Below are 24,634 nucleotides of genomic sequence, written 5' to 3'. Positions count from 1 at the left end.
ACTTTGCAAAGTATCTCTCCAAAATGTCTTAATATAACACTATTCACACATTGATCCTCAGCTGTCCTTTCAGTCTGCTTCGGGTGAGGTGCATATAAAAATCTGCAGGATTGAGTACAAATCAAAGAAACAGTTTAACTTCCTCAGTACTGTGGTGGGGGCGTAGCCAAGATGGCGACTGAGTGAGTCACTGAGCTCTGCACTTTGGCAGTCTTTCCTCTTCAGACATCCTAATTTGCGATGGCTGTGATCCATCACTTGAATTGAGTCACAGAGATCCCAGGGGCTGCCAGCTGCTGCCTGGGGATAACCTGCAGAAAACACCAGATCTTGACGGGGGAGAGAGCGCAATGAACAGAGCCCTGGATCTCACTACCTGCCGTGCCTGCTGGCACCTGCTGGTTTCCCTACCCCCTCGGCCAGCTTGGCACTACAAGGAAGATTTGTCCATGTCCTGCCCGTGTTGTGCTGCTTGGTCAGCCCCAGAGAGATGGGCAGGAAGCTGGTGAGCCAACATGACCTAGTTAGTCCTGCGCCTCAGGAACTGAGGGTGCTGGGCCCTGGTGTCGTGGGTCCAGTAGATTAGCTGTAATCGACAGGAGTTATGAAGCTGATGGGTAACAGCCACCCCCCCTCTCCCCCCCCCCCCAACTCTCAACACAAGGACATGGGGGCTATGGAGACCCATTTGGAGTGCGAGGCTTCGTCTTCAGATCCCTTTCACTGTGGATGAGAATTGATAGTGGTATATACGCCTAATACACAGTTTGCATCTTTCCTCACCACGATCACTCCCTCTTGGATCTCTGACCCAACTTTACCATGTGTGTAGGGAGGTGACTCCAGTATGGTACCGGACAGGTCACTAACCCCTGTCCCTGGAGCGTACTCATTGGCGGCATTGAAGTCTCTATCCCAATTGGCGACAAATGTCCCGGAGGTGTGGAGAGTTGCATACCCACACAGTAGGAAGTACTCGTTCTATTCCTGTGTGCACACTTTACACACACTTAAAGATCTGGTCTACTGCAGCAAGACAGTAGGTAAACTGATAGATGAAACATACCTAGGCCGCAAGCTCTCTGATCATAAACCTCTTAAGATGATCATAACCTGGGGACATGCTTTGCCCTGTATCCCAACATGGAGAATTTCCCTAGGACTGTAGTATGACCCTTTAACCACGGCTGTAATCGGGGACCATAAAGAGAAATACTTTAGAGAAAACTAGAGAACAGGATACAATCGATTGATAGAATGGGATGCATTTAAGGTGGCATTACAGGGAGTGTGTATCAAGACGTTCTACAGGACGAAACACACACTGAAGAAGGACCGTGGTACCTTAGAGGACTGTATTTGCACACACGAAAACAAGGCAGTGGAAATAGAACAAGCCCAACATGATTTCTCCACTGCTCGAGCGGAAAGCGGTGTAGCATTAAATAGATTGGGACACCTTGAGAACAGGGAGAGTACAGCCGAACCACATGGGGAGGGGGACAAAGTGGGATGCACGTTGTCATGACTCCTACAATCTGACTCCCCTAGAGCCCCAGTTGTCCCAATCTGGGACAGTGGTCAGCGCGCAGTCCGAGATCAATTTGGTGTTCCTAGACTATTATGCTCCCCTCGACACATTGAAGTACAAACTGAGAGAACAAGCGGCATATGCTTATTTGAGTACAATTCTCCTTCCTTGCTTTAATGCGGCACAGAAAGCTGCACTGGATTGCCGTCTTAGATCCTAGAAATTACAAACTGCGATATTTCAAATGGCCAGGGGCAAAACACCGGACCCAGACAGTCTCCCCTTAGAATTTTATGCCACCTTCAGACTTGGACTAGTGACGTGCCTATTAAAGACTTATGAGTCAGCGGGGACTCTGGTCGCCTACAAAAATAAGTGAGCGAGGCATTAATCACGTTCTTGCCAAAGCCTGACAGGATCTAGATTTTAAAATTCTGGGAAAAGTATTGGCCAATCGCATGTTACCTCTGATCCAGACTCTGATACACACTGATCAAAATAGCTTTATTCCGGGCTGCAATCCTTTCCTAAATCTTCAACGCTTATTTGGGACCATGGATTAGGCTAGGCGACACCAATAGCATCACTGGGTAGCCTTGCTAGATATTGAGAAGGGCTTTGATTACTTCAGCTAACCTTATTAGCTGGGCATGCTACAGCTGTTTGGCGTGGGGATTATATTTTTTCGATTGGTGAATTTGCTTTACTGGAACCCGGAGGACCAGGATACTAAAATCCTCCCCTATCCAGATCGGAATAGGAACCCGAAAGGGGTGTCCACTCTCCCCTCATATTTGCTTTGGTATAGAACCTCTGGCTTGTGCCCTGCTAGCGCAGGCACTTGATTTGGAGATCCAGATTGGTGAAGAATGGCACATAGTGTCCATATATGCCATTGACTTCTAGATATACTTACGGGAGGGGATAATCACTTTACGAAACCTTGCCCAGTAATGGCAGTTTTTGAAGACTTAGGTAAGGCCTCGGGCCTCAAAATGAATTACGACTGGTCTTGCCTGTTCCCGTTGACTGCCAGGAAATCTAGCAGGCATTGGGCTCTTCCAAATATGGTACTGTTTTTAGAGACTGATACATTTAAATACCTTGGAGTTAACATTTATCATAGTATAAGGATCAGTTTGAGGGTAACTTAGGAAGGGCTATTACTTAGATCCGGAACCCCCTCACATTCTGGAGCACCTTATCATTATTCACACTGGGTCGCATAGCAATCTCTGAAATGTTAATACTCCCTAGGTTATTATACTTCTTCCCAGCACTCTCACTCATTCTGAAACGCCCTTTTTTAATGAGTTGCGTTCCCTACTATTGATGGTTGTAGGAAAGTGCCACTTTTTGACATGTCACCCTCACTTTTTGTTCACTAGTACTGATGATGTGCCACTTTTTGACATGGTCACTCCTCTTTTTGCTCACTAGTACTGATGTTCATTGGTAGTGCATTGGGTCCCGGCTAACCAGGCCCCAGTGCCAATGCTCTTTCCCTAAAAACAAGACAAATGCTAAATTGTAAACCAATTGGCAAGGACTTTAGCACCCTTGTAAGTTCCTGGTAAATGGTACCCCTGGTACCCAGGGTATGGGTACTAAAGAGGGACCTTGAGAGCTGCAGCATGTATTATGCCACCTGTAGGGACCCATAAACAAACTGCATTTAGACAGCCATTGCAGGATGCGTGAAATGATGCAAACCGTTCAAAATACTCAGCATTGTCCACTCCCTGTGTGCAATGCCCAAGTACACTGCATGGACTATATGCAAGTCACCCCCCTCAGAGAGCCTTAGAGCTCTAAGGCAGGATGCATTATATTACATGTGAGGACACATCTGCTTGAGCAGATTTGCCCCTGTGCTGTTTAGCCTCATTGATAGACATTGTAAGAGATCAGGAATTAATTTTAAAGGTATGTAAAGGGAACTAGTCATTAAGAGTTACCTAGCCAGGAGTGGCTCTTCTGCCAAGGCGGAGGAGCGTTGCCCAACTGCACTGTGATCAGTTAACAAAAAAATAAAAAGAAAATGATAAGATTATTAGTTATTATAATTGTATTTTTCCGTGGCTCATCTGGTTAGGGTCGGGCGGGCTCTAACAGGAACAGGGGAGGAGTGGTAAGCCCTCACTTAAGTGCGCAGGACTGTTTGGTCAGCCCTCTTGGGCTGACCAAAACAGTCCTGTGCACTTTGTATGTTCTTCATCCAGGCTGTACTACAGCCTGGGTGAAGAACATGCCCAGGCTCCCTGTCACTCTATGAGCGCCGAACCCCAGTGCTCAGACCAATCACAACGCTGCTCAACCGCATCCTGATTGGCCACGGAGTCTGGAGGAATAGGTGCTTCCTGTTCCTGCCCCTGGAAGCGGGCAAAGAGCACCGAGAGGCAGCAGCCGGCCTACAGGTAAGTGCTTTTTAAAATTATTTATTTTCTTAGGTTTACCGTCCAACCCCGTCCGTCGGCCCAGAACCCTCTGCCCTTCCACCCACTCCCCACCCCTCCAACCCTGTTAAGTTGCACGTTAGTGATAGATTCCTTACCTTAGAATATCCCCAGGCGTCAGACTGGATCCGGAAATTTTTGCGTAGCAGTACCCTTGCGCGTCGGTAGGTGTTGTCTGCGGGTCCGCGTCCGTCGTCTGCGTCGTGGGCGCCGTGATGACGTCGTCGGAGTACTTAGACGCCGCCTCCGCGTGCTGACGTCAGTTCTTCTTTTTTCCGCGCCAGCAAGCGCAGATCTGGAAAAAGCAGTCCTTTAGTCACTTTTTGACTAGTCTTTTTGATCTCTTTTGATCATCTTTTCTCGAGTCTTGCGACTCCGGATGGTGCCTAGGGATGTCTGGTTTCAAGCCCTGTGAAGATTGCGCCCGAATGATGTCGGTCACGGATCCTCACCGTCGGTGTCTCCACTGTCTCGGCGTCGACCACGATGACAAGCCCTGCCTCGACTGCCGGCCCCTTACTTCGAAAGCTAGGCGAGAGCGGTCCCGCAAGCGACTTGAACTCCGGCAGTTGGCCCCGCGCCGTGAGAGGTCCCGGGTCCGCAGGAGGTCGAGGGACAGGTCGCAGGGCCGGAGCCATCACAGCTCCGAGAACCGGCATCACTCCTCCGGGTTGAAGTCGTCGTCAGGTAAGAAACACAAGAAGTCGAAGAGACTTCATCGCTCTTCCGACTCCCCCGATGCGCGGCCTGCTCCACACCCTCCGGTCCCCGGGCACGATGCGACGCCAGGGGGGGATCGAGCGATTCCTCATGGCCATGAGGAACCTCTCTTCCTGAACTGGTTCCACGGCGCCTGCGGGCCCAGTGGACCCGTCCGGGGCCCCTAGCCGGTCGGGTGCTTCGGCTCCGACGCCGCCGGCGCCTTCGGGCCCGGCGCCGCAAGACCCCACTGGATCCGCTTCGGGATCCGGGTCGTCGCCGTTTGACCTAACGACCTCACCGGCGCCGGTCCCTCAGGTGTCACCTCCGGCGCCGTCCCCGATGCCTCCCTCGTTCCGATTCCGGCGCCGCTTGGGGAGTTTAGCTTCTATGAACCGGCCTCATCGTTTGACAACCCTGACTATCAGGGGATGGGTGAAGAGGAGTATTGGGAGGGGTCTGAGGACCCTCTGACCCGAGAGTGTCAGTCTCAAGAGGACTAGACAGGTGGATTTAGGGATGCCAGTGGTCTGGACACATCGCCAGACACTGGCTTTGTCTCACCTCCTACCGTGGCTACGGAGGAGGGGGCAACCTACAGTGTGGTGTTGATGAGGGCGGCCAAGGCCTTGGGCCTTGAGCTCCCCGTCGCGGCCGTGAGGACTAACCTCCTCACTGAGGTCCTTAAACCGCAGTCAAGCTCGGCTGAGCCTCTGCTGCCCTTTAATGAGGCCTTGACCGACGTTCTTTTGGGCACTTGGTCCAGGCCCGCTACGGGTTCGCCCGTAGATAGGAACATGGCCAGACGCCACCGCCCGACCCTGGGCGACCCATGTTTCCTGTCCACCCACCCCACCCCCGAGAGCCTGGTCATCCAGGCATCAAATTCCCAGACTGCATTCCCGTCGGCTCCGCCGGACAGGGAATCCAAGCGGTATGAGCAATACGTCAAAAAGGTATTCTCCTCCCTTAGTCTGGGACTGCGGTCTTCCAACACCGCATGCCTCTTGGGCCGCTACACCCACTCTCTGTGGGATACGGTCGCGGAATTGCTGCCAGAGAGTCCGTTGGAGGTACGGGCCAAACTCGGCCAAGCCCTTGTGGAGGGCCGGGATGCAGCAAAATATTCTATCCAGTGTGGGCTGGATACCACCGACTCACTAGGTAGAGCGATGGCAACGACGGTGGCGATTCGTCGCCACGCCTGGTTGAGGTCCGCCAACTTTTCGGCCGATGTCCAAAACACACTGATGGACATGCCGTTTGATGGCCGTCGCCTTTTTGGCTTGAGCACTTTAAGGACTCTAGGGCTACGGCCAAGTCCTTGGGCCTCTCGGCCCGTGCCAGCAAACGGGTGCCTTTCGCTCCTTTCGTGGCCAAGGAAGGGGCGCCCCCACACGTGCTGCCAGCCACGCACCGCAGACTACCATCCAGCGTGGTGGCGGCCGTGGAAATCGCCGTGGAGGCGGTCGGGGACAACGGCGAGGCCAGTCCACACCCTCCCCCGCAGCATCCGCCTGAAAACCCTCCTAGTCAGTGCTTTTCGGCCCATGTGACGGCAGTGGGGGGCAGGGTTCGCCATCACCACTCTCACTGGCGCACTGTCAGGTGGGTGCTGCAATTCGTCCGAAGGGGTTACTCCCTCCCCTTCGAGACGACCCCTCCAGCCATGCCCCCGCAACACCACCGCGTATCGAGGGATCATTTGCGGCTTCTGCAGGAGGAAGTTTCGGCCCTCTTTGCCAAGGGGGCCATCGAGCACGTTCCTGGGCCAGAAGTAGGACGTGGTTGCTACTCCCACTACTTTCTGGTACCCAAGAATGGCAAAGGCCCTATCTTGGACCGACGGAACGTCAACGGCTTCCTCCGGAAGGAGAAGTTCAAAATGCTGACTCCGGCTCAGGTCTTGGCTGCCTTAGACCCAGGAGACTGGATGGTAGCGTTGGACTTAAAGGACGCTTATTTCCACGTCCCAGTCCTGCCGGCCCACCGGCGCTACCTGCGGTTCACGGTAGGCCACGAGCACTTTCAGTTTACCGTGCTCCCCTTCGGCCTTACCAGCGCCCCACGGGTGTTCATGAAGGTGATGGCGGTGGTCGCAGCTCATCTGCACAGGTTAGGGGTTTCAGTCTTCCCCCTACCTCGGCGACTGGTTGTTGAAGGCGGGCTCGCCCCAGACAGTCGTCAGCCACCTCCAGACGACAGCAGACCTCTTGCACCAGCTGGGGTTCTCCATCAATGTGCCAAAGTCACACCTGTGTCCCTCTCAGAAGCTTCTTTTCATCGGCGCAGTTTCGGGTTTATCCACCCGAGCAGCGTGTTCGGGATATACAGGCTCTGATTCCAATCTTTCAGCCTTTATCCTGAGTTTCGGTCAGGTTGACGCTGCGGCTTCTGGGGCTGATGGCTTCCTGCATCCTTCTGGTGCATCACGCCCGTTGGCGGATGCGGGCTCTGCAGTGGGACCTGAAGTTTCAGTGGGCCCAGCTTCTGTGCAACCTGTCCGACCATGTCCTGATCTCGGAGGGCACTGCGAGACAGCTGCAGTGGGGGCTCACGGACCGCGATTGGGTCAGCGGCAGATTCCTCTCCCTTCCCCAACTGGAGCACGTGGTTGTGACGGACGCGTCCCTCCAGGGCTGGAGAGGCCACATGGGAGAGGCGGAGATTAGAGGCCTCTGGTCTCCGGCGGAGTCCCCGCTCCATATCAACCTTTTGGAGCTGCGGGCGATTCGTATAGCACTGAAGGCATTCCTCCCCTCTGTCCGGGGGAGTGTAGTGCAGGTGTTCACGGGCAACACCACTGCCATGTGGTACTGCAACAAACAGGGCGGGGTGGGTTCGTGGACCCTCTGCCGGGAGGCTCTGCGCCTTTGGTAGTGGCTGGAACATCAGGGTGTGACCCTGGTGGTTCAACACCTGGCAGGTTCTCTGAACGCCAGGTCGGACAAACTCAGCCGCCGGTGCATGATGGATCACAAATGGCATCTGAACTCGGACATGGCGCGAGGCCTCTTTCAGCAGTGGGGAGAGCCTTGGTTAGATCTATTCGCCACCGTAGAGAACGCGCAATGTCATCAGTTCTGCGCGTTGGAGTTTCCAAGGCGGCACTTGCTCTGAGACGCTTTTCGTCGCGAGTGGAGTTGCGGTCTGTTGTACGCCTTTCCGCCTATACCACTTCTGCCCAGAGTGCTGAAGAAGATCAAGCGCGACCGAGCACAAGTCATCCTTGTGGCTCCGGACTGGGCACGAAGGTACTGGTATCCCGAGCTACTCAGTATGTCAGTCGATCCCCCGGTTCGTCTGCCTCTTCAGGAGGACCTTCTGTCGCAGCAGCAGGGGACGGTCCTCCACCCGAACCTGTCCTGTCTCCACCTCCGTGCTTGGAGATTGAGCGGCGATAGTTGAGGCCATTTGACTTGCCTCCTGAAGTCTGTGACATCGTTCTGGCAGCCAGGCGTCCCTCCACAAAGTCGGTATACGCCTGCAGGTGGAACAGATTTGTGGCATGGTGCACAGCAAAGGCTGTGGATCCTCTCTTTGCCCCTCTTTCTGAGGTTCTTCTCTTCTCTTCCTTCTTTCTCTTGCCCAGCAGGGCTCTGCTCTGGGCACTATCAAGGGCTACCTTTCTGCCCTTTCAGCCTTCCTAAGGCTGCCTGATCAACCATCTTTGTTCAAGTCCCCTATTGTAAATCGTTTTCTGAGAGGCATCACACACGTTTCCACCTGTTCCCTTCATGATGCCTCAGTGGGATTGAACCTGGTTCTTACTTTTCTGATGTGCGCTCCCTTTGAGCCACTTCACAACTGTCCTATCTGCCTTCTTACCCTGAAGACTGCCTTCCTGGTTGCCATCACCTCTGCCAGGAGAGTGAGTGAGCTCCAGGCTCTATCTTCTAAACCTCCTTTCCTTTCAGTCTATCCGGACAAGGTTGTGTTAAGGACAAGGCCTTCTTTCCTGTCAAGGTAGTCACAGCCTTCCACATCGGGCGGTCCATCACCTTGCCTACCTTCTTTCCGCCTCTGCATCCCTCGAAAGAGGAAGAGAGGCTCCACCGTCTGGACCCAAAATGTGCGCTCTCTTACTATCTGGATCGCACACGCCAGTTCCGGGTGGATGACCAACTCTTTGTTGTTACGTGGGCGCTAAGAAGGGAAAGGCGGTGCAGCAGGGGACGGTCCTCCACCCGAACCTGTCCAGTCTCCACCTCCGTGCTTGGAGATTGAGCGGCGATAGTTGAGGCCATTTGACTTGCCTCCTGAAGTCTGTGACATCGTTCTGGCAGCCAGGCGTCCCTCCACAAAGTCGGTATACGCCTGCAGGTGGAACAGATTTGTGGCATGGTGCACAGCAAAGGCTGTGGATCCTCTCTCTGCCCCTCTTTCTGAGGTTCTTCTCTTCCTTCTTTCTCTTGCCCAGCAGGGCTCTGCTCTGGGCACTATCAAGGGCTACCTTTCTGCCCTTTCAGCCTTCCTAAGGCTGCCTGATCAATTATCTTTGTTCAAGTCCCCTATTGTAAATCGTTTTCTGAGAGGCATCACACACACGTTTCCACCTGTTCCCTTCATGATGCCTCAGTGGGATTAAACCTGGTTCTTACTTTTCTTATGTGCGCTCCCTTTGAGCCACTTCACACCTGTCCTATCTGCCTTCTCACCCTGAAGACTGCCTTCCTGGTTGCCATCACCTCTGCCAGGAGAGTGAGTGAGCTCCAGGCTCTATCCTCTAAACCTCCTTTCCTTGCGGTCTATCCGGACAAGGTTGTGTTAAGGACAAGGCCTTCTTTCCTGTCAAGGTAGTCACAGCCTTCCACATCGGGCAGTCCATCACCTTGCCTACCTTCTTTCCGCCTCTGCATCCCTCGAAAGAGGAAGAGAGGCTCCACCGTCTGGACCCAAAATGTGCGCTCTCTTACTATCTGGATCGCACACGCCAGTTCCGGGTGCATGACCAACTCTTTGTTGTTACGTGGGCGCTAAGAAGGGAAAGGCGGTGCACAAGCGGACCATCTCGCGGTGGATCATCTTGTGTATCCAGGCGTGTTACTCCTTGGCTAAGAAGGAGCCACCTGTTGGGCTACGGGCTCATTCCACTCGGGCCATGGCGACTACAACTGCCCTGGGCCGAGGAGTGCCCTTGCAGGACATTTGCCAGGCAGCTACGTGGGCCTCGCTGCACACGTTCGCAAAACACTATTGTCTGGACAGCCAAGTCCGGAGGGATGGCTTCTTTGGCCGTTCTGTCCTCCGGTACTTTCTGGTGTGATTATTGGTTCGCAGACCCACCACCGGGGTTGGTATTGCTGGGGTATCTATTCTAAGGTAAGGAATCTATCACTAACGTGTCTCTTTCAGATGCACAAGTTACTACTTGTGTAACGATATATCTGTAAGAGACATTAGTTAGTGATAGATTCCTTACCGACCCACCCATCCTCCCCGTTCTGCGAACCGATATCTAGGGTTAAGGTCATCCCCTTTCAGGGCCCTAGTTTCAATGGCACCAGTGTTGGTTTTTAGCATAGCTCTGCATTTCTGGCGCGGAAAAGCTGTGGCTAAGAATTGACGTCAGCACGCGGAGGCGGCGTCTAAGTACTCCGACGACGTCATCAACGCGCCCACGACACCGACGACGGACGCAGAGCCGCAGACGACGCCTACCGACGCGCAAGGGTACTGCTACGCAAACATTTCCGGATCCAGTCTGACCCCTGGGGATATTCTAAGGTAAGGAATCTATCACTAACTAATGTCTCTCACAGATATATTATTACACAAGTAGTAACGTGTGCAACGCCCGAATTGAGTATTCACTTGGCATCCTCTGACCCTGAACTTCAGATTCGACAGACCTAAAGACTAAGAGGACAAAAAGAGCTGCTGAACCCGAGAACTGAGTATCTGCAGCGGAGTTTTGGCGCAAACCCCTGCCTGCCGCTGCAAGACTCCACAATCGAGGTGAGCAGTCCACAGGGATGGCCTCATTGGCTGTTCTGTCTTGAAGGACTTTCTGGTCTGAAATTTGCTGAAGTACCTCCTCCGAGGAATGTATTGCTCGGGTATCTATTCAAATGTAAGGAATCTGTTGCTGGATGTCTTTATCACATGAACTAGTTACTTACCTTCGGTAACGCCTTATCTGGTAGTGACATGATCTAGCCTTAGATTCCTTACTGACCCACCCATCCTCCTGCACTGCGGAGAGGTTTCTAGATCAGGACTGATCCCTTGTTTGGGCCCTAGCTAGTCAAAACACACAAATGTCAGTGCACTTCATGGCTCGGCACTTCTGGCATGGAAAGTCGTGTAAAGTAAGTGGCGTTAGCGTGCCTGTGTGGTGCCTATATAGGTGGCGCAGACGTGTCTACGGCACCGATGACTTCATGTGGAGCGCGACTGACGCCACCTACCTGCACGCAGGTATATGGCTTGAAGAAACCTTTTCTGGATCCAGTCGGATGCCTGGGAAATTCAAAGGTAAGAAATTTGCGGCTAGATCATGTCTCTATCAGATAAGGCATTACCAAAAGTAAGTAACTTGTCCTTCAGGACCAGTGAAATCCACGACCAGAGTGGACGTGCTGTCTTGTTTTTCCCTCTGCAGAACTGACGACACACCGTGAAAGCCTCGACCTCCAGTGGCCGGCCAGCCAAGACCCTCTGCACCTGAGCTCCGCAGCCCTGGGCTGTGACTCCTGACTGTGTAACCCTTGGCCTAAGGCTGCTCACGATCTGCACCCCCCCTTTCGCCTCTCCCAGACTTGTCCCCAAGTACCCCATGCAGGCCCTTGGTTTCAGGTACAATTTACTTCAATGGTGTTCGAGGCTACTATACCTACCAGGACCTCTGCACCCGGACACCCCAGTGCAGGTAAACTCAAACTGCTGGTGGTTCTTTGGACCTTGGCCCCTAAGTACCTTACATCCTAAAAGGTACCTCTGCAAGTATGCATTTGGTATGTATGTTTTTCCCCCCATAGGATAACATTACCAAGTTCAAGGCTTATACCTCAAAAATCGTTTTTTGAGCATTTTTACAGTTTTCTTGTAAAAATCAATAACTTTAAAAGTACTTATCTGATTCCGAAGATCTTGGTGTCTAAATTCATATAAAAAAATATGTATTTTTATAAATTGGTCTCGGATTTCTTTTTGAGTGTGTATCTCATTTATTAACTCATTGTAAAACAAATGCTTAACCCCTTCCACGCTCATGACGAGCTGGGCTCGTCATGGTGTAGCCTCCTCGCACGCTGATGACGAGCCCAGCTCGTCATGTAACATGGGTTTTTGTAAATCTCAGCATACGGCCGTAATTACAATAGCGCCCATGAGGTTAACTGTCCTCTCTGATAAACCTAAGCTGCCCGACCAATCTTCTGCAAATAGAGCACTTAGGATTATTAAAGTAACCCCTGTAAACCAATATGGGTCATCTGGACGTTTTTGCATGTTGTGCTCTTACATTGTCCCACTACATAAAACGCCAGCTTCCAACAATGGTAATTTGGTCTACTGAGAGGCGCAGGTTGCGGTTTACTTATATTTATCTTCCCCATGACGAGGGTAACCGGCTGCACTCGACTATGCATTTCATTACGTAGCAACACAATTGCAGTGGCCAATGCAATGAATATTGGGGACTGCTGACATGGAGGCCCAGATTTACATGGACCACTTAGCTTGTTTACCGCTACTGCTGGTACTCTGGGGAGCAGACGAGAAGTGAACTTCCACCAATATGCTGTTTCGGACAGCTCATTGGTGCTGAAGAAATACTTACAGGGTGCTTCTGGGAAGCCATTGTCCGTGCCAGTGTTGCCCCTTTGATTCTTACCGAAGAGTGCTACATTGACAGCTACAAGTGTTATTGAGATATGGTTTGGCAGGCACGGCACTTTAAACAACTCTGCTGCATAAAATTGCAAAGTAACTGGGCCATCTTAGGGAATGGTGGGAGTGAGTGCTAGGGACGGATTTATCTGCCCTTCAATGGGAGAAATGCTTAAAAATTGTCAAAGGGATCTCCTGGAATGCCAGACTGAGGTATGTCCAGTTTAACTACCTCCACCACACCTATTTAACCGCTCGTAGATTAGCTTGCATGTTCCCAGTAGCTGAAACAGCATGTCCTAGATATAGAGAAGAAGCAGCCGAATTCATGCATATGGTATGGCGCTGCACAGTTCTAGTGGGATTCTGGGACTCCATACTGCAATATATATCTAAACTCACAGGATGGCTGATGCCTAGAGATGCCTAGCTGTCTCTTTTGGGTTAATGACCCGCTCTAAAAAATATAAACATGTCACATTTTATTCCCCTGGCATTGTTGCTTGCTAAACGGTGAGTTGCAATGTCATTGAAGGATGCTATATCACTGACACTCGTAGACTGGATGATGGATCTAAGGAAATGGACCCGAGCCGAGAGCGACATGTTGGATCCCCCTGGTCAGGGGAGTAGAGGCGTGCACTACGCTAAATCGGACACTGGAAAAATTGAGAACTAGATCGGACATACACCTTCCCTGAGCAGCAGGTACACTGAAATGGAAGATCAGACATGGAAATGCACAGGAGAAGATGATGGGGGACCACTGAATAAGGGAGGAGGACATTACGAAGCAAACCACAACATAATGCCAGACACCATACTAAGGTCTCACTGCTATTCTTAATAGTTTAATTGCTGCTGCACCACAGTGCACTCAAGGGGTTATTGTTATTTTTCTAAGTAAGGCACTCCCGTGCTTGTTATGCGACATATATAATGTAGACACTATTATTGTTACTTATATATCTATGCTATCAAAGTCATCTGGCAACCGGAACCAGCTGGATTATCATGCAATTATCAACTGCATTGTTTGTCGATGTTTCACAAAACTTAGGACCTGATTTAGATCTTGGCAGACTGGTTCTCCGTCACAACGGTGAAGGATATCCTGTCCTCCGAAATATAAATCCATAGGATAAAATGTGATTTATATTTCGGCGAGCAGAATATCTGTCTCTGTCGTGACGGAGTAACCTGACGAGATCTAAATCAGGCCATGTATAAAGAGATATGGCAAAAAAACTTCCACAGTAATGTTTTAATGGATATTGAGTCTCTTGCAAATCTATAATACTATCTCAACTTCTCTCCTGAAGGTATGATTCATTATTCTTATTTGGCTTCACCCTCTGTTCTTTGATCTCTGGGGTTACATAAAAGTGGCCGAACAGACTACCTTCCCCTGTAGTGCCTTTTCCCCCACTATGTGACTTTCTGGTTAAGCTTCATGGGTATAAGGCTGGTGAAATGTCACCTGGTGCTTTTGACTTGTTATTATCCGGATTCATTCTGGCAACTGGGTGAAAGGGTTTGTATTAGGAATCTGTTGTAGACTATATATTAGAAAGACTATAACCAAAGTTAAGTAGTTTTATTTCTCCACCATTAACATCCTCCACTATTTCATGCTGTGACAAATTGTCAGAAAGAGTCTGGTGCTGGCTATAATGTGTAGCACACTCGAAAGTCATTGTTCTTGAACATACTTACACTGGAGTAAGGACTGCACTCGTTGCAACTTTCAGCCCCATAAAGTTTACACCACCTGCTTTCACCATATTGTTTTTTCTGTATGAATTTAAGACAAATGCTGTCCTCCCTTTACTTGTAGAACCTACATGACAGTCAGTAGTAGTTGCAACAAATCTCTATCACTATTTCTTGTTTTGACGGGAAAGTAGAGTTTAATTAAATTGTCAATGCATTCCGTAATTTTTGTTGGTATTGAGGTTGTGGATGGCAGTAGCCTGCAAATTCTAGCACGTATATCTTATTAAGCAAAATCACATTGATTGAGGTGGATACAAGGGTAAAAAACAGGGTTACAGAATGGAGCATGTATAGGATGTGTGAAGCTGAACTATGGTTCATTAATGATTTTAACAAGATTTTTAATTTTTTTTTATAAGAACTCCTGAAGCCAATTCCCGTGCCACCAGCCCAGAGTTTGAACAGTTTCAGTTGCTCCCAGCCACGGAGTCATCTTACCTCGCCCGAGCCAGCAAAAATGAGTTCTTGAACCTTGTTCCAGACATTGAGGAGATCCGACCTGGGTAAGACATGGGCATTTCAAGACAACCTTATCTATGTGTAATTGAATGTGGTGGGAAATGTGGGGATGGGAGAGTCTTATTATAGCTTAAGTATAAGTTTGCGAGCTCTCATCAGAGCTGTTTGACACATTGACCTGTATAATGAGGATAGTTTGTTTGAGAGTCTAAGGGCTTGACAGAAAAGAATATATGTATTCCCTGACACCTATTCCACCCAGCTAAGAAAGCCATATCCCCCTGCGCTATATGGGTACCAGATTGTCAAATATTGGAGTCCCACTGTAGACCTAGTGAGCAGTACAATGTTAAAAATACACAAACACTTTATCATAGTCACACAGTAGTTTACTCACATCTTTATAAAAGATCCGAAAATCAGAGCAAAGCTCACCCCCCCAGACTGCCATAGTTAAGATTTCTTTTGAACATCGTGTGTGAAGGGAGTCTCCTTGAACTATGCTCAGCCAGTCAGATAAGCAAAATGATTTATATTTCTTTCTGCTTCCCTGAAGGACTTAATTAGCTTACTAAGATTTAGACATTGGACCATCTCTGAATATTCTAAGAAGGTATTTTTAGACCATGTGTAACTTGTGAAAAGAAGGGGCTTCTTTCTGAGGACCCCTATAAGGAGTACAAATATTGCCATCATCTAGTAAATAAGGCAAAGTGTTGTAAAATGTGTAGAGCATTTCTACAAAAATTCTCAGACATGGGCCAAACTGCTATGGTGACTCAGAAGTCTAACGCTGATGATGTTCAGTCTTCTGAGGAAGAAAACGAAAGCTCCTCCAAATCAGCTGGGAAATCTCAAAAAAGAGACATTCACACTCTGAACGTCCTTCAAAGACAATATCTAAGATAAAATCTTGTATTTGAAGAACCACTTACAAAGGCTTTTAAAAAAATCCACAAGAGGAAAACCCACCCTTAGATGTAATGATTTTGACTGGAAAAACACCACCAAGAAAACATCACAAGACCTCTTCTGAGTCAACAACTCCCCAAAATAAAAATGATCATGAAGCCATCAAAGAAAGCACCAACATCAACGATGATACACACGAAAATAACTCCATTGATGACACAGTCACTTAGAACATTATCAACTATGAAAGCTGTTAACAAAACACAGTCAACGACGACAGCACCAGTGCCTTAAATGACATTCTCCAAGGCTATGGATCTTCCACACTGACAACAAAACTGTCAAAGAGGACCACACCCTTGTCGAGAATAGATAGTCCGACAACACCAAAAAGCTACAATTATAACCCTGTTTTCTGATAAGGGTATTACAGTAACAATAGCGCCTCAAGAAAAGTCTCACCTTCTCCACCACAGCAGATTCTCAAACAAAAGACTCACTCAGAGAAGGACATTTTGGACCAGCATACAGTCCTATGCAGTTGAAGGTGAGCTACCAGAACCTGGATGAAGTAAAACAAAGTTCAGACACTAGACGCTCTTACCAGCCTTTTGACATACATCAGGATGATAATATGGATTGGATACTTATGAGTACACAATGCAAGCACTCCCTGAACAGATGATGCTTGTGCTTTTAAAGCCTACAACACAGTCAGGCTCCAGACAACAATCATGATGAAGCACTTCATGTACACCAGTGCAGCTACCATTTAGCACAGCCCATTAACTCGTTCCTCACATCATTCATCTCTGTCAACCCAGACTGTTCCGCCACATGGTGTAGATACAGGCGATATTCAAAAAGAGGGATGGTTAAAAATATGCCTCAGTATTTTGGTCTATAATGGGATGACTGTTACTCCTACTACAGGTGATGTTACTTCCCCCTGTAGTAGTGCCACCACCGGACGTTATTGGTAGATTTCACAACTTAATAAGGCATCAGAGATTTGACTTACTGGGGTCTATGAAGGAACCAGAATGTTTTCTTTAAGATTTTAAAGAGACGGCTAGGAAAACTGCCTAGTCAATACCACTCATTGACTACATTTGGACAGAGGGATTAAACATGCAAACACCAGTCCCGAGTTGCAGCAGTCTAAACCATGTCTAAACAAAAAATATATAGCACCAGAAAACACTCCTGTGTATCTTATTGGTCATCACCGTGCAGACTCCGTTGTCATGCAGGCTGCTCAAAGGCATTCCATAAATGAAACTTCACCTTGTGGAGCACCACCCGTCAGAGAATGACAAAAGACTAGACAGCATTGGCAAGCATTTTTCTGCCACATCAGCCACCTCCATCAGAACCTCGAATGTTTGAGATATACTAGCTAGATATGACCGCTGGATGTGGTTGGTTATTGGACCATATCTAGAACATTAGTCAGAAGACAAAAAGGCTGAGGCAAAATCTGTTCTGCAAGAAGGAGAGCATTGGTCTTCTGCAATTATTGATATTGCAATGAACATCCCTTCCCAAGTTTCAGACAACTGTATTGCGAAGGCAGGGTTGGTTTTGATCTATTTCTTTTAGATCCGAGGTACAGAGCAAAATCTTAGACATTCTGAATGCTGGTGAAGCATTTTTTGGGCATCATGCTGATGCCCCCTCTTGTCCATTAAGTCTGGCACTGCGACAGCAAGAACTGTAGGTGTCCTTCAACAAAGACAATGCGGTCTTTTCGAGGAGGAAGAGGCAGTTTTTGATAAACAGGAGGCTACCAGCCAATAGGAGGCTACCTCTTGTTATAAATAGGCTCCCTATAGAAGGGGCAGAAACCAATCTCAGAACAAGGGCAGTGACAAGTTGCCAACGGTCACAGATCTTTGGAATTAACTTTTAGGTGGAAAGATCGGTTTTCATTACAACCAGTGGGTCAACATAACATCGGACTGTTGGGTTTAGGACCTTATAAAATATGTTCATGCTCTAGAGATAATCCAAAACCTCCAGTGACACCATGAAGCAAAATGCCCCATTAACTCCCGCTATTAAATCAAGGAAATCACCACCATGTTTAAAAAAAGGGGCAATGCAACTGTTTTCAAGATCACAAAGGGATTTCTACTTTTACTCCCATTTATTCATAAAAAGGAAAACATCTGGAGAGTGGAGACTGATACTAGGTGCTCAGAATTGTAGGAAAGTTTGATCTGCTTTCATGGTTACCCCACTTTTTGCTGGTGGTGTTCTGGTTTATGACTAGCCTCACTGGGATCCTGCTAATCAGGACCCCAGCCACTGTGTTTCTTCCTAAATTCGACAGTGGTAAGTACTTTGGTACCTTCCCAATTGGCTACTGGTGTACCCATGCAAGTTCCTAGTATATGGTACTAAGGACCCAGGGCATAGGTACACCAGGGGTCTCCCATGGGCTGTAGCATGTATTTTGCCATCCACAAGAGACCAGTCAAACTGTGACTACAGGCGTGCCATTGCAGCCTGCGTGAGTTCATTCTAGCACCACTTACGACAGATCTAAGATCACTTATATCTGAGGTCACTGTACTTGAAACCTATGTCACCCCTAAGACAGGCCTTTCAATACTGAAGGCAGGGTGCTAGGCTATAAGTGTGAGGGAGCCTTGCATGAGCAGGGCACTCCCTACAAACCCCAGAGTCGATTCTCCAGTCTTTGTAAGTGCGGTCAGCCATTTTGATATATATATACTGGCCATGCGTCAATAAGTAATGGCTAACTATATATAGACTGTGCTGAACCTGGGCATGTTTGGTATCAAACATGTTGGAATCATACCCCCAAAACCGTTAGCGGTGTTGGAGGTATGATTCCATGCACTGTGGGGCTCCTCCGGGATAACAATGTAGTAGTGAGTGTGTATAATAAATATATTTATTTTTTCATTTACCTCACTATATGATTAGTTCTGGTAAAACAAGCCACTTAACATTCCTTCTAGACTAAGCCTGAAGGCTGCTTTCCACAGCTACAGAGCTTTCTATGGTTGTCTAAGACCACTAAAATCACCATAAGGGTTGTCTTGATTAGTACAAGGTGCTTAATTTAAATCAGTGGGCCCCATATACTAAGCCAGCCTCTTAAAAGAATTTTAACAATATCTGAAAAATCTGAAATTCCGCATGGTTACGCTGGGGAGATTTGCAACTCCTCCAAAGCAATAATTATGTGACATCTTTGGATCTGAAAGATGCCTAATTTCATACCCCTGTGCACCCTGCTCATCTAAGGTTCTTAAGATTTTATGTGGCTGATCACCATTATCAGTTCAAAGTCTTCCTCTTTGGTCTCAAATCTGGTCCAAGAATTTTCACAAAGTGCATGCTACCAGTAGCTGACCACCTCAGGAAAACAAGGTTATCATGTATTTCCCAATTTAGATGATAGTCTGATCAAAGGAAAAACTTTCAAAGCAGCTACTTAATCTACCACAGACTGTCTGCAGCTCTTCAACAAATAGAGACAAATCTTCTCTATACCTTTGTAAGAATCTCCAATTTCGAACTGATGTTCTTGACACAAGCGTACACCAAAGGATACTCAGCCCAAGAAAGATTATCTCATCTTAGAGCATTACCTATATGCCTGCAAAATTAAAAACAAACACTGTACAAAGTTTCAAATCCTTTTTAAGGATGATGTCATCCTGGATTAATTTGATCCCACACTGCTCCCTTCGCATGAGGCCATTTCAGTAGGCTTTTAACAAGCAGTGGTTGCAGAAAACAGGTTCATTTGGTGTCCCAATATGTGTAACCTATCAGATCAAACAGGCTCTAACTCAGTACAAGAACCCCCAGTCGGACGGTCTTTTCTCCTGGAAAAAGAACATTTTGTTATGACATTGGACACCTTGATAGATGGTTGGGCCATGCAAGTAATAAGCAACAGATCAGTGGTAGATGGAACACAAAAGAATCCGCATCCTCGAGTTGAGTGGTCGCTCTAGCTCGTCCCTTCCAATAAAACACAATTCTTCAGTATTAATACCTACAAACAACACATCAAGTATGTACTATATCAACAAACAAGGGGAAGACTCGATCCCTCATAATGTTCAAAAAAGCAAAACATGACATTTGATTGTGTGATATAATAGCATTGTATTCAGATAGAGGGAGAGTATCTTCCAGCCCTAACAAACTCCTGCGCTGACAGTCTCTGCACATCAACAGAGAAACGTCACCAGAGGGAGCTAAATCAAACCAAACTAGCAATGAGAATTCTTAAGAACCAATCTGCATTTTGTACCTATACTTTCATCAGACTTTCATCTAAACGAATCAGTAATTTTGAAAATATTTTCCAAATTTCGCTACTTCAGCTGAAAGGGCACTTCATATTTTGGATGTTAAAAGATGTTTGAAGTTTTACATTGACAGATCAAAGTAAATTAGGAAATCTGACCAAATGCTTGCGGCATACGGCCAACCACAGAAATGTACAATTGTCGTTGAAATAAAGTATAGCTTACTGGGTGGCTTCAGCAGTAGTGTTTTGCCATAAAGAAGCAGGTCATCCTCTACAAGGAACAGTGAAGTCTCATTCAACAAGAGGTGTGTCTAAATCTACAGCCCTTTTTACTGGCATATGCATTGTAGACATATGCAGGGTAGCAACATGGAACAACAGGCATGTTTAAACAGCTCTACTAAGTAGACTCTACAGTACAAAGGGATGCAGCTGTAGGAAAAGTGGTTCTGCATCACCTATTTAAATAACATAAGCCTGTTTAGACTTTGTTAACCTGCAACCCCGGAATCATACTTAATTTCTACTTTCTGCTTGCTATTCTGATTCAAGCATGTAAATCTCTGAAAGATTCAATATTGGAGAAGAACAAAGTTACTTTCCTGTAACTGACGATCTCCAGTTTAGATGTCTGTCATGGATTCACGTACAACACACCATCCCCCCAACTCAGGCAAACCTGTATAAAAATATGACATCTGAAAGAGACACGTTAGTGATAGATTCCTTACCTTAGAATATCCCCAGGCGTCAGACTGGATCCGGAAATTTTTGCGTAGCAGTACCCTTGCGCGTCGGTAGGCGTCGTCTGCGGCTCCGCGTCCGTTGTCGGCGTCAGGGGCGCCGTGAATACGTCGTTGGAGTACTTAGACGCCGCCTCCGCGTGCTGACGTCAGTTCTGCGCTTGCTGGCGCGGAAAAAAGAAGATCTGGAAAAAGCAGTACTTTAGTCACTTTTTGACTAGGCTTTTTTGATCTCTTTTGATCATTTTTTCTTAAGTCTTGCGACTCCGGACGGTGCCTAGGGATGCCTGGTTTCAAGCCTTATGAGGATTGCGACCGTCTGATGTCGGTCACTGACCCTCACCGTCGGTGTCTACACTGTCTCGGCGTTGACCACGACGACAAGACCTGCCCCGACTGCCGGACCCTGACTTCGAAAGCTAGACGGGAGCGGTCCCGCAAGCGACTCGAACTCCGGCAGTTGGCCCCGCGCCGCGAGAGGTCCCGGTCCCACAGGAGGTCGAGAGACAGGTCGCGGGGTCAGAGCCATCACAGCTCCGAGAGTCAGCATCACTCCTCCGGGTCGAAGTCGTCATCGCTCTTCTGACTCCCCCTGACGCTCGCGCGACGCGGCCGGGGTTCGGGTGACACCGCCCACGCGGCTCCGTCGGAGTCGTGGGCGTCACGGCCTGCTCCACACCCTCCGGTCCCTGGGCAGGGCGCGACCCCGGGGGAGATCGAGCGCTTCCTCATGGCCATTAGGAACCTCTCTTCCCCGACTGGTTCCGCTGCGCCTTCGGGCCCAGCGGACCCGTCTGAGGCCGCTAGCGGGAAGGGGGCTTCGGCCCCAACGCCGCCGGGTGCTTCGGCCCAGACGCCGCTGGCCCCTTCGGGCCTGGCGCCGCAGGGCCCCACTGGATCCACTTCGGGATCCGGGTCGTCGCCTGTTGACCTAACGACCTCACCAGCGCCGGTCCCTCAGGTGTCACCTCTGGGGCCGTCCTCGGGCGGCGCCGTCCCGATGCCTCCCTCGCTCCGGTTCCGGCGTCGGAACGGCGCCGCTGGGCGCCACTTTCGACGCCGATTGGGGAGTTTAGCTTCTATGAACCGGCCTCATCGTTTGACAACCCTGATTATCAGGGGATGGGTGAAGAGGAGTATTGGGAGGGGTCTGAGGACCCTCTGACCCTAGAGTGTCAGTCTCAAGAGGACTGGACAGGTGGACTTGGGGATGCCAGTGGTCTGGACACATCACCAGACACTGGCTTTGTCTCACCTCCTACCGTGGCTACGGAGGAGGGGGCAACCTACAGTGTGGTGTTGATGAGGGCAGTCAAGGCCTTGGGCCTTGAGCGCCCCGTCGCGGCCATGAGGACTAACCTCCTCACTGAGGTCCTTAAACCGCAGTCAAGCTCGGCCGAGCCTCTGTTGCCGTTTAATGAGGCCTTGACCGACGTTCTTTTGGGCACTTGGTCCAGGCCCGCTACGGGTTCGCCCGTAGATATGAACTTGGCCAGACGCCACCGCTCGGCCCCGGGCGACCCATGTTTCCTGTCCACCCACCCCACCCCCGAGAGCCTGGTCACCCAGGCTTCAAATTCCCAGACCGCATTCCTGTTGGCTCTGCCGGACAGGGAATCCAAGAGGTATGAGCAGTATGGCAAAAAGGTATTCTCCTCCCTTAGTCTGGGACTGCGGTCTTCCAACACTGCATGCCTCTTGGGCCGCTACACCCACTCTCTGTGGGATACGGTCGCAGAATTGCTGCCAGAGTGTCCGTTGGAGGTACGGGCCAAACTCGGCCAAGCCCTTGTGGAGGGCCGGGATGCAGCAAAATATTCTATCCGGTGTGGGCTGGATACCACCGACTCACTAAGTAGAGCGATGGCAACGACAGTGGCGATTCGTCGCCTCGCCTGGTTGAGGTCCGCCAACTTCTCGGCCGATGTCCAGAATACACTGCTGGACATGCTGTTTGATGGCCGTCACCTTTTTGGCGACAAGGCAGACCATGCGCTTGAGCGCTTTAAGGACTTCAGGGCTACGGCCAAGTCCTTGGGCCTCTCGGCCCCACATCAGCAAACGGGTGCCTTTCACTCCTTTCGTGGCCAAGGAAGGGGCGCCCCCACACGTGCTGCCAGCCATGCACCGCAGACTAACATCCAGCGTGGTGGCGGCCGTGGAAATCGCTGTGGAGGCGGTCGGGGACAACGGCGAGGCCAGTCCACACCCTCCCCCACAGCATCCGCCTCAAAACCCTCCTAGTCCGTGCTTTTCGGCCCATGTGATGCCAGTGGGGGGCAGGGTTCGCCATCACCACTCTCACTGGCGCACTGTCACGTCGGACAGGTGGGTGCTGCAAATCGTCCGAAGGGGCTACTCCCCCTTCGAGACGACCCCTCAAGCCATGCCACCGCAACACCACTGCGTATCGGGGGATCATTTGCGGCTTCTGCAGGAGGAAGTTACGGCCCTCTTAGCCAAGGGGGCCATCGAACGCGTTCCTGGGCCAGAAGTAGGATGTGGTTGCTACTCCCACTACTTTCTGGTACCCAAGAAGGGCAAAGGGGGCCTACACCCTATCTTGGACCTACGGAACGTCAACGCCTTCCTCCGGAAGGAGACGTTTAAAATGCTGACTCTGGCTCAGGTCTTAGTTGCCCTGGATCCAGGAGACTGGATGGTGGCGTTGGACTTGCATGACGCTTATTTCCACATCCCCGTCCTGCCGGCCCACCGGCGCTACCTGCGGTTCACGGTAGGCCACAAGCACTTTCAGTTTACCGTGCTCCCCTTCGGCCTTACCAGCGCACCACGGGTGTTCACGAAGGTGATGGCGGTGGTCGCAGCTCATCTGCGCAGGTTAGGGGTTTCAGTCTTCCCCTACCTCGCCGAATGGTTGTTGAAGGCGGGCTCTTGCCAGACAGTCGTCAGCCACCTCCAGACGACTGCAGACCTCTTGCACCAGCTGGGGTTCTCCATCAATGTGCTAAAGTCACACCTGTGTCCCTCTCAGAAGCTCCTTTTCATCGGAGCGGTTCTCGACTCGGCGCAGTTTCGGGTTTACCCACTCAAACAGCGGGTTCGGGATATACAGGCTCTGATTCCAATCTTTCAGCCTTTATCCCGAGTCTCAGTCAGTTAGATGCTGCAGCTTTTGGGGCTGATGGCTTCCTGCATCCTTCTGGTGCATCACGCCCGTTGGCGGATGCGGGCTCTGCAGTGGGACCTGAAGTTTCAGTGGGCCCAGCATCAGGGCAACCTGTCCGACCATGTCCTGATCTCGGAGGGCACTGCGAGACAGCTGCAGTGGTGGCTCACGGACCGCGATTGGGTCAGCGGCAGATCCCTCTCCCTTCCCCAACCGGAGCACTTAGTTGTGACGGACGTGTCCCTCTAGGGCAGGGGAGGCCAGGTGGGAGAGGCGGAGATCAGAGGCCTCTGGTCTCCGGCGGAGTCCCGGCTCCATATCAGCCTTTTGGAGCTGCGGGCGATTCGTCTAGCACTGAAGGCATTCATCCCCTCTGTCCGGGGGAGTGTAGTGCAGGTGTTCACGGACAACACTACTGCCATGTGGTACTGCAACAAACAGGGCGGGGTGGGGTCGTGGAACCTCTGCCAGGAGGCTCTGTGCCTTTGGCAGTGGCTGGAACGTCAGGGTGTGACCCTGGTGGTTCAACACCTGGCAGGTTCTCTAAACGCCAGGGCGGAAGAACTCAGCCGCCGGTGCATGATGGATCACGAATGGCGTCTGAACTCGGACGTGGCACAAGGCCTCTTTCTGCAGTGGGGAGAGCCTTGGTTAGATCTATTCGCCACCGCAGAGAACGCGCACTGTCATCAGTTCTGCGCGTTGGAATTTCCAAGGCGGCACTCGCTTGGAGAGGCTTTTCGTCGCGAGTGGACTTGCGGTCTGTTGTACGCCTTTCCACCTATACCACTTCTG

General features: G+C 50.0%; 1 protein-coding gene across 13 annotated transcripts in view; it reads left to right on the top strand.

Annotated features, from left to right (window-relative positions):
• Positions 1-24,634, top strand: part of KIF1B (kinesin family member 1B) — a 1,388,545-nt gene that overhangs the window by 1,262,257 nt on the left and 101,654 nt on the right. For all 13 annotated transcript variants that reach the window (XM_086921360.1, XM_086921359.1, XM_086921355.1 and 10 more), the window contains one exon: positions 14,655-14,798. In XM_086921360.1, the coding sequence (XP_086777486.1) occupies positions 14,655-14,798 (144 nt within the window). The remainder of the gene's footprint in view (positions 1-14,654; positions 14,799-24,634) is intronic.

Source organism: Lissotriton vulgaris, chromosome 5 (genome assembly GCF_964263255.1).
Source record: "Lissotriton vulgaris chromosome 5, aLisVul1.2, whole genome shotgun sequence".
Lineage (NCBI taxonomy): Eukaryota > Metazoa > Chordata > Amphibia > Caudata > Salamandridae > Lissotriton > Lissotriton vulgaris.
The sequence above is the reverse complement of the archived record's forward strand: the minus strand, read 5'-3'. Positions and strand labels throughout refer to the sequence as shown.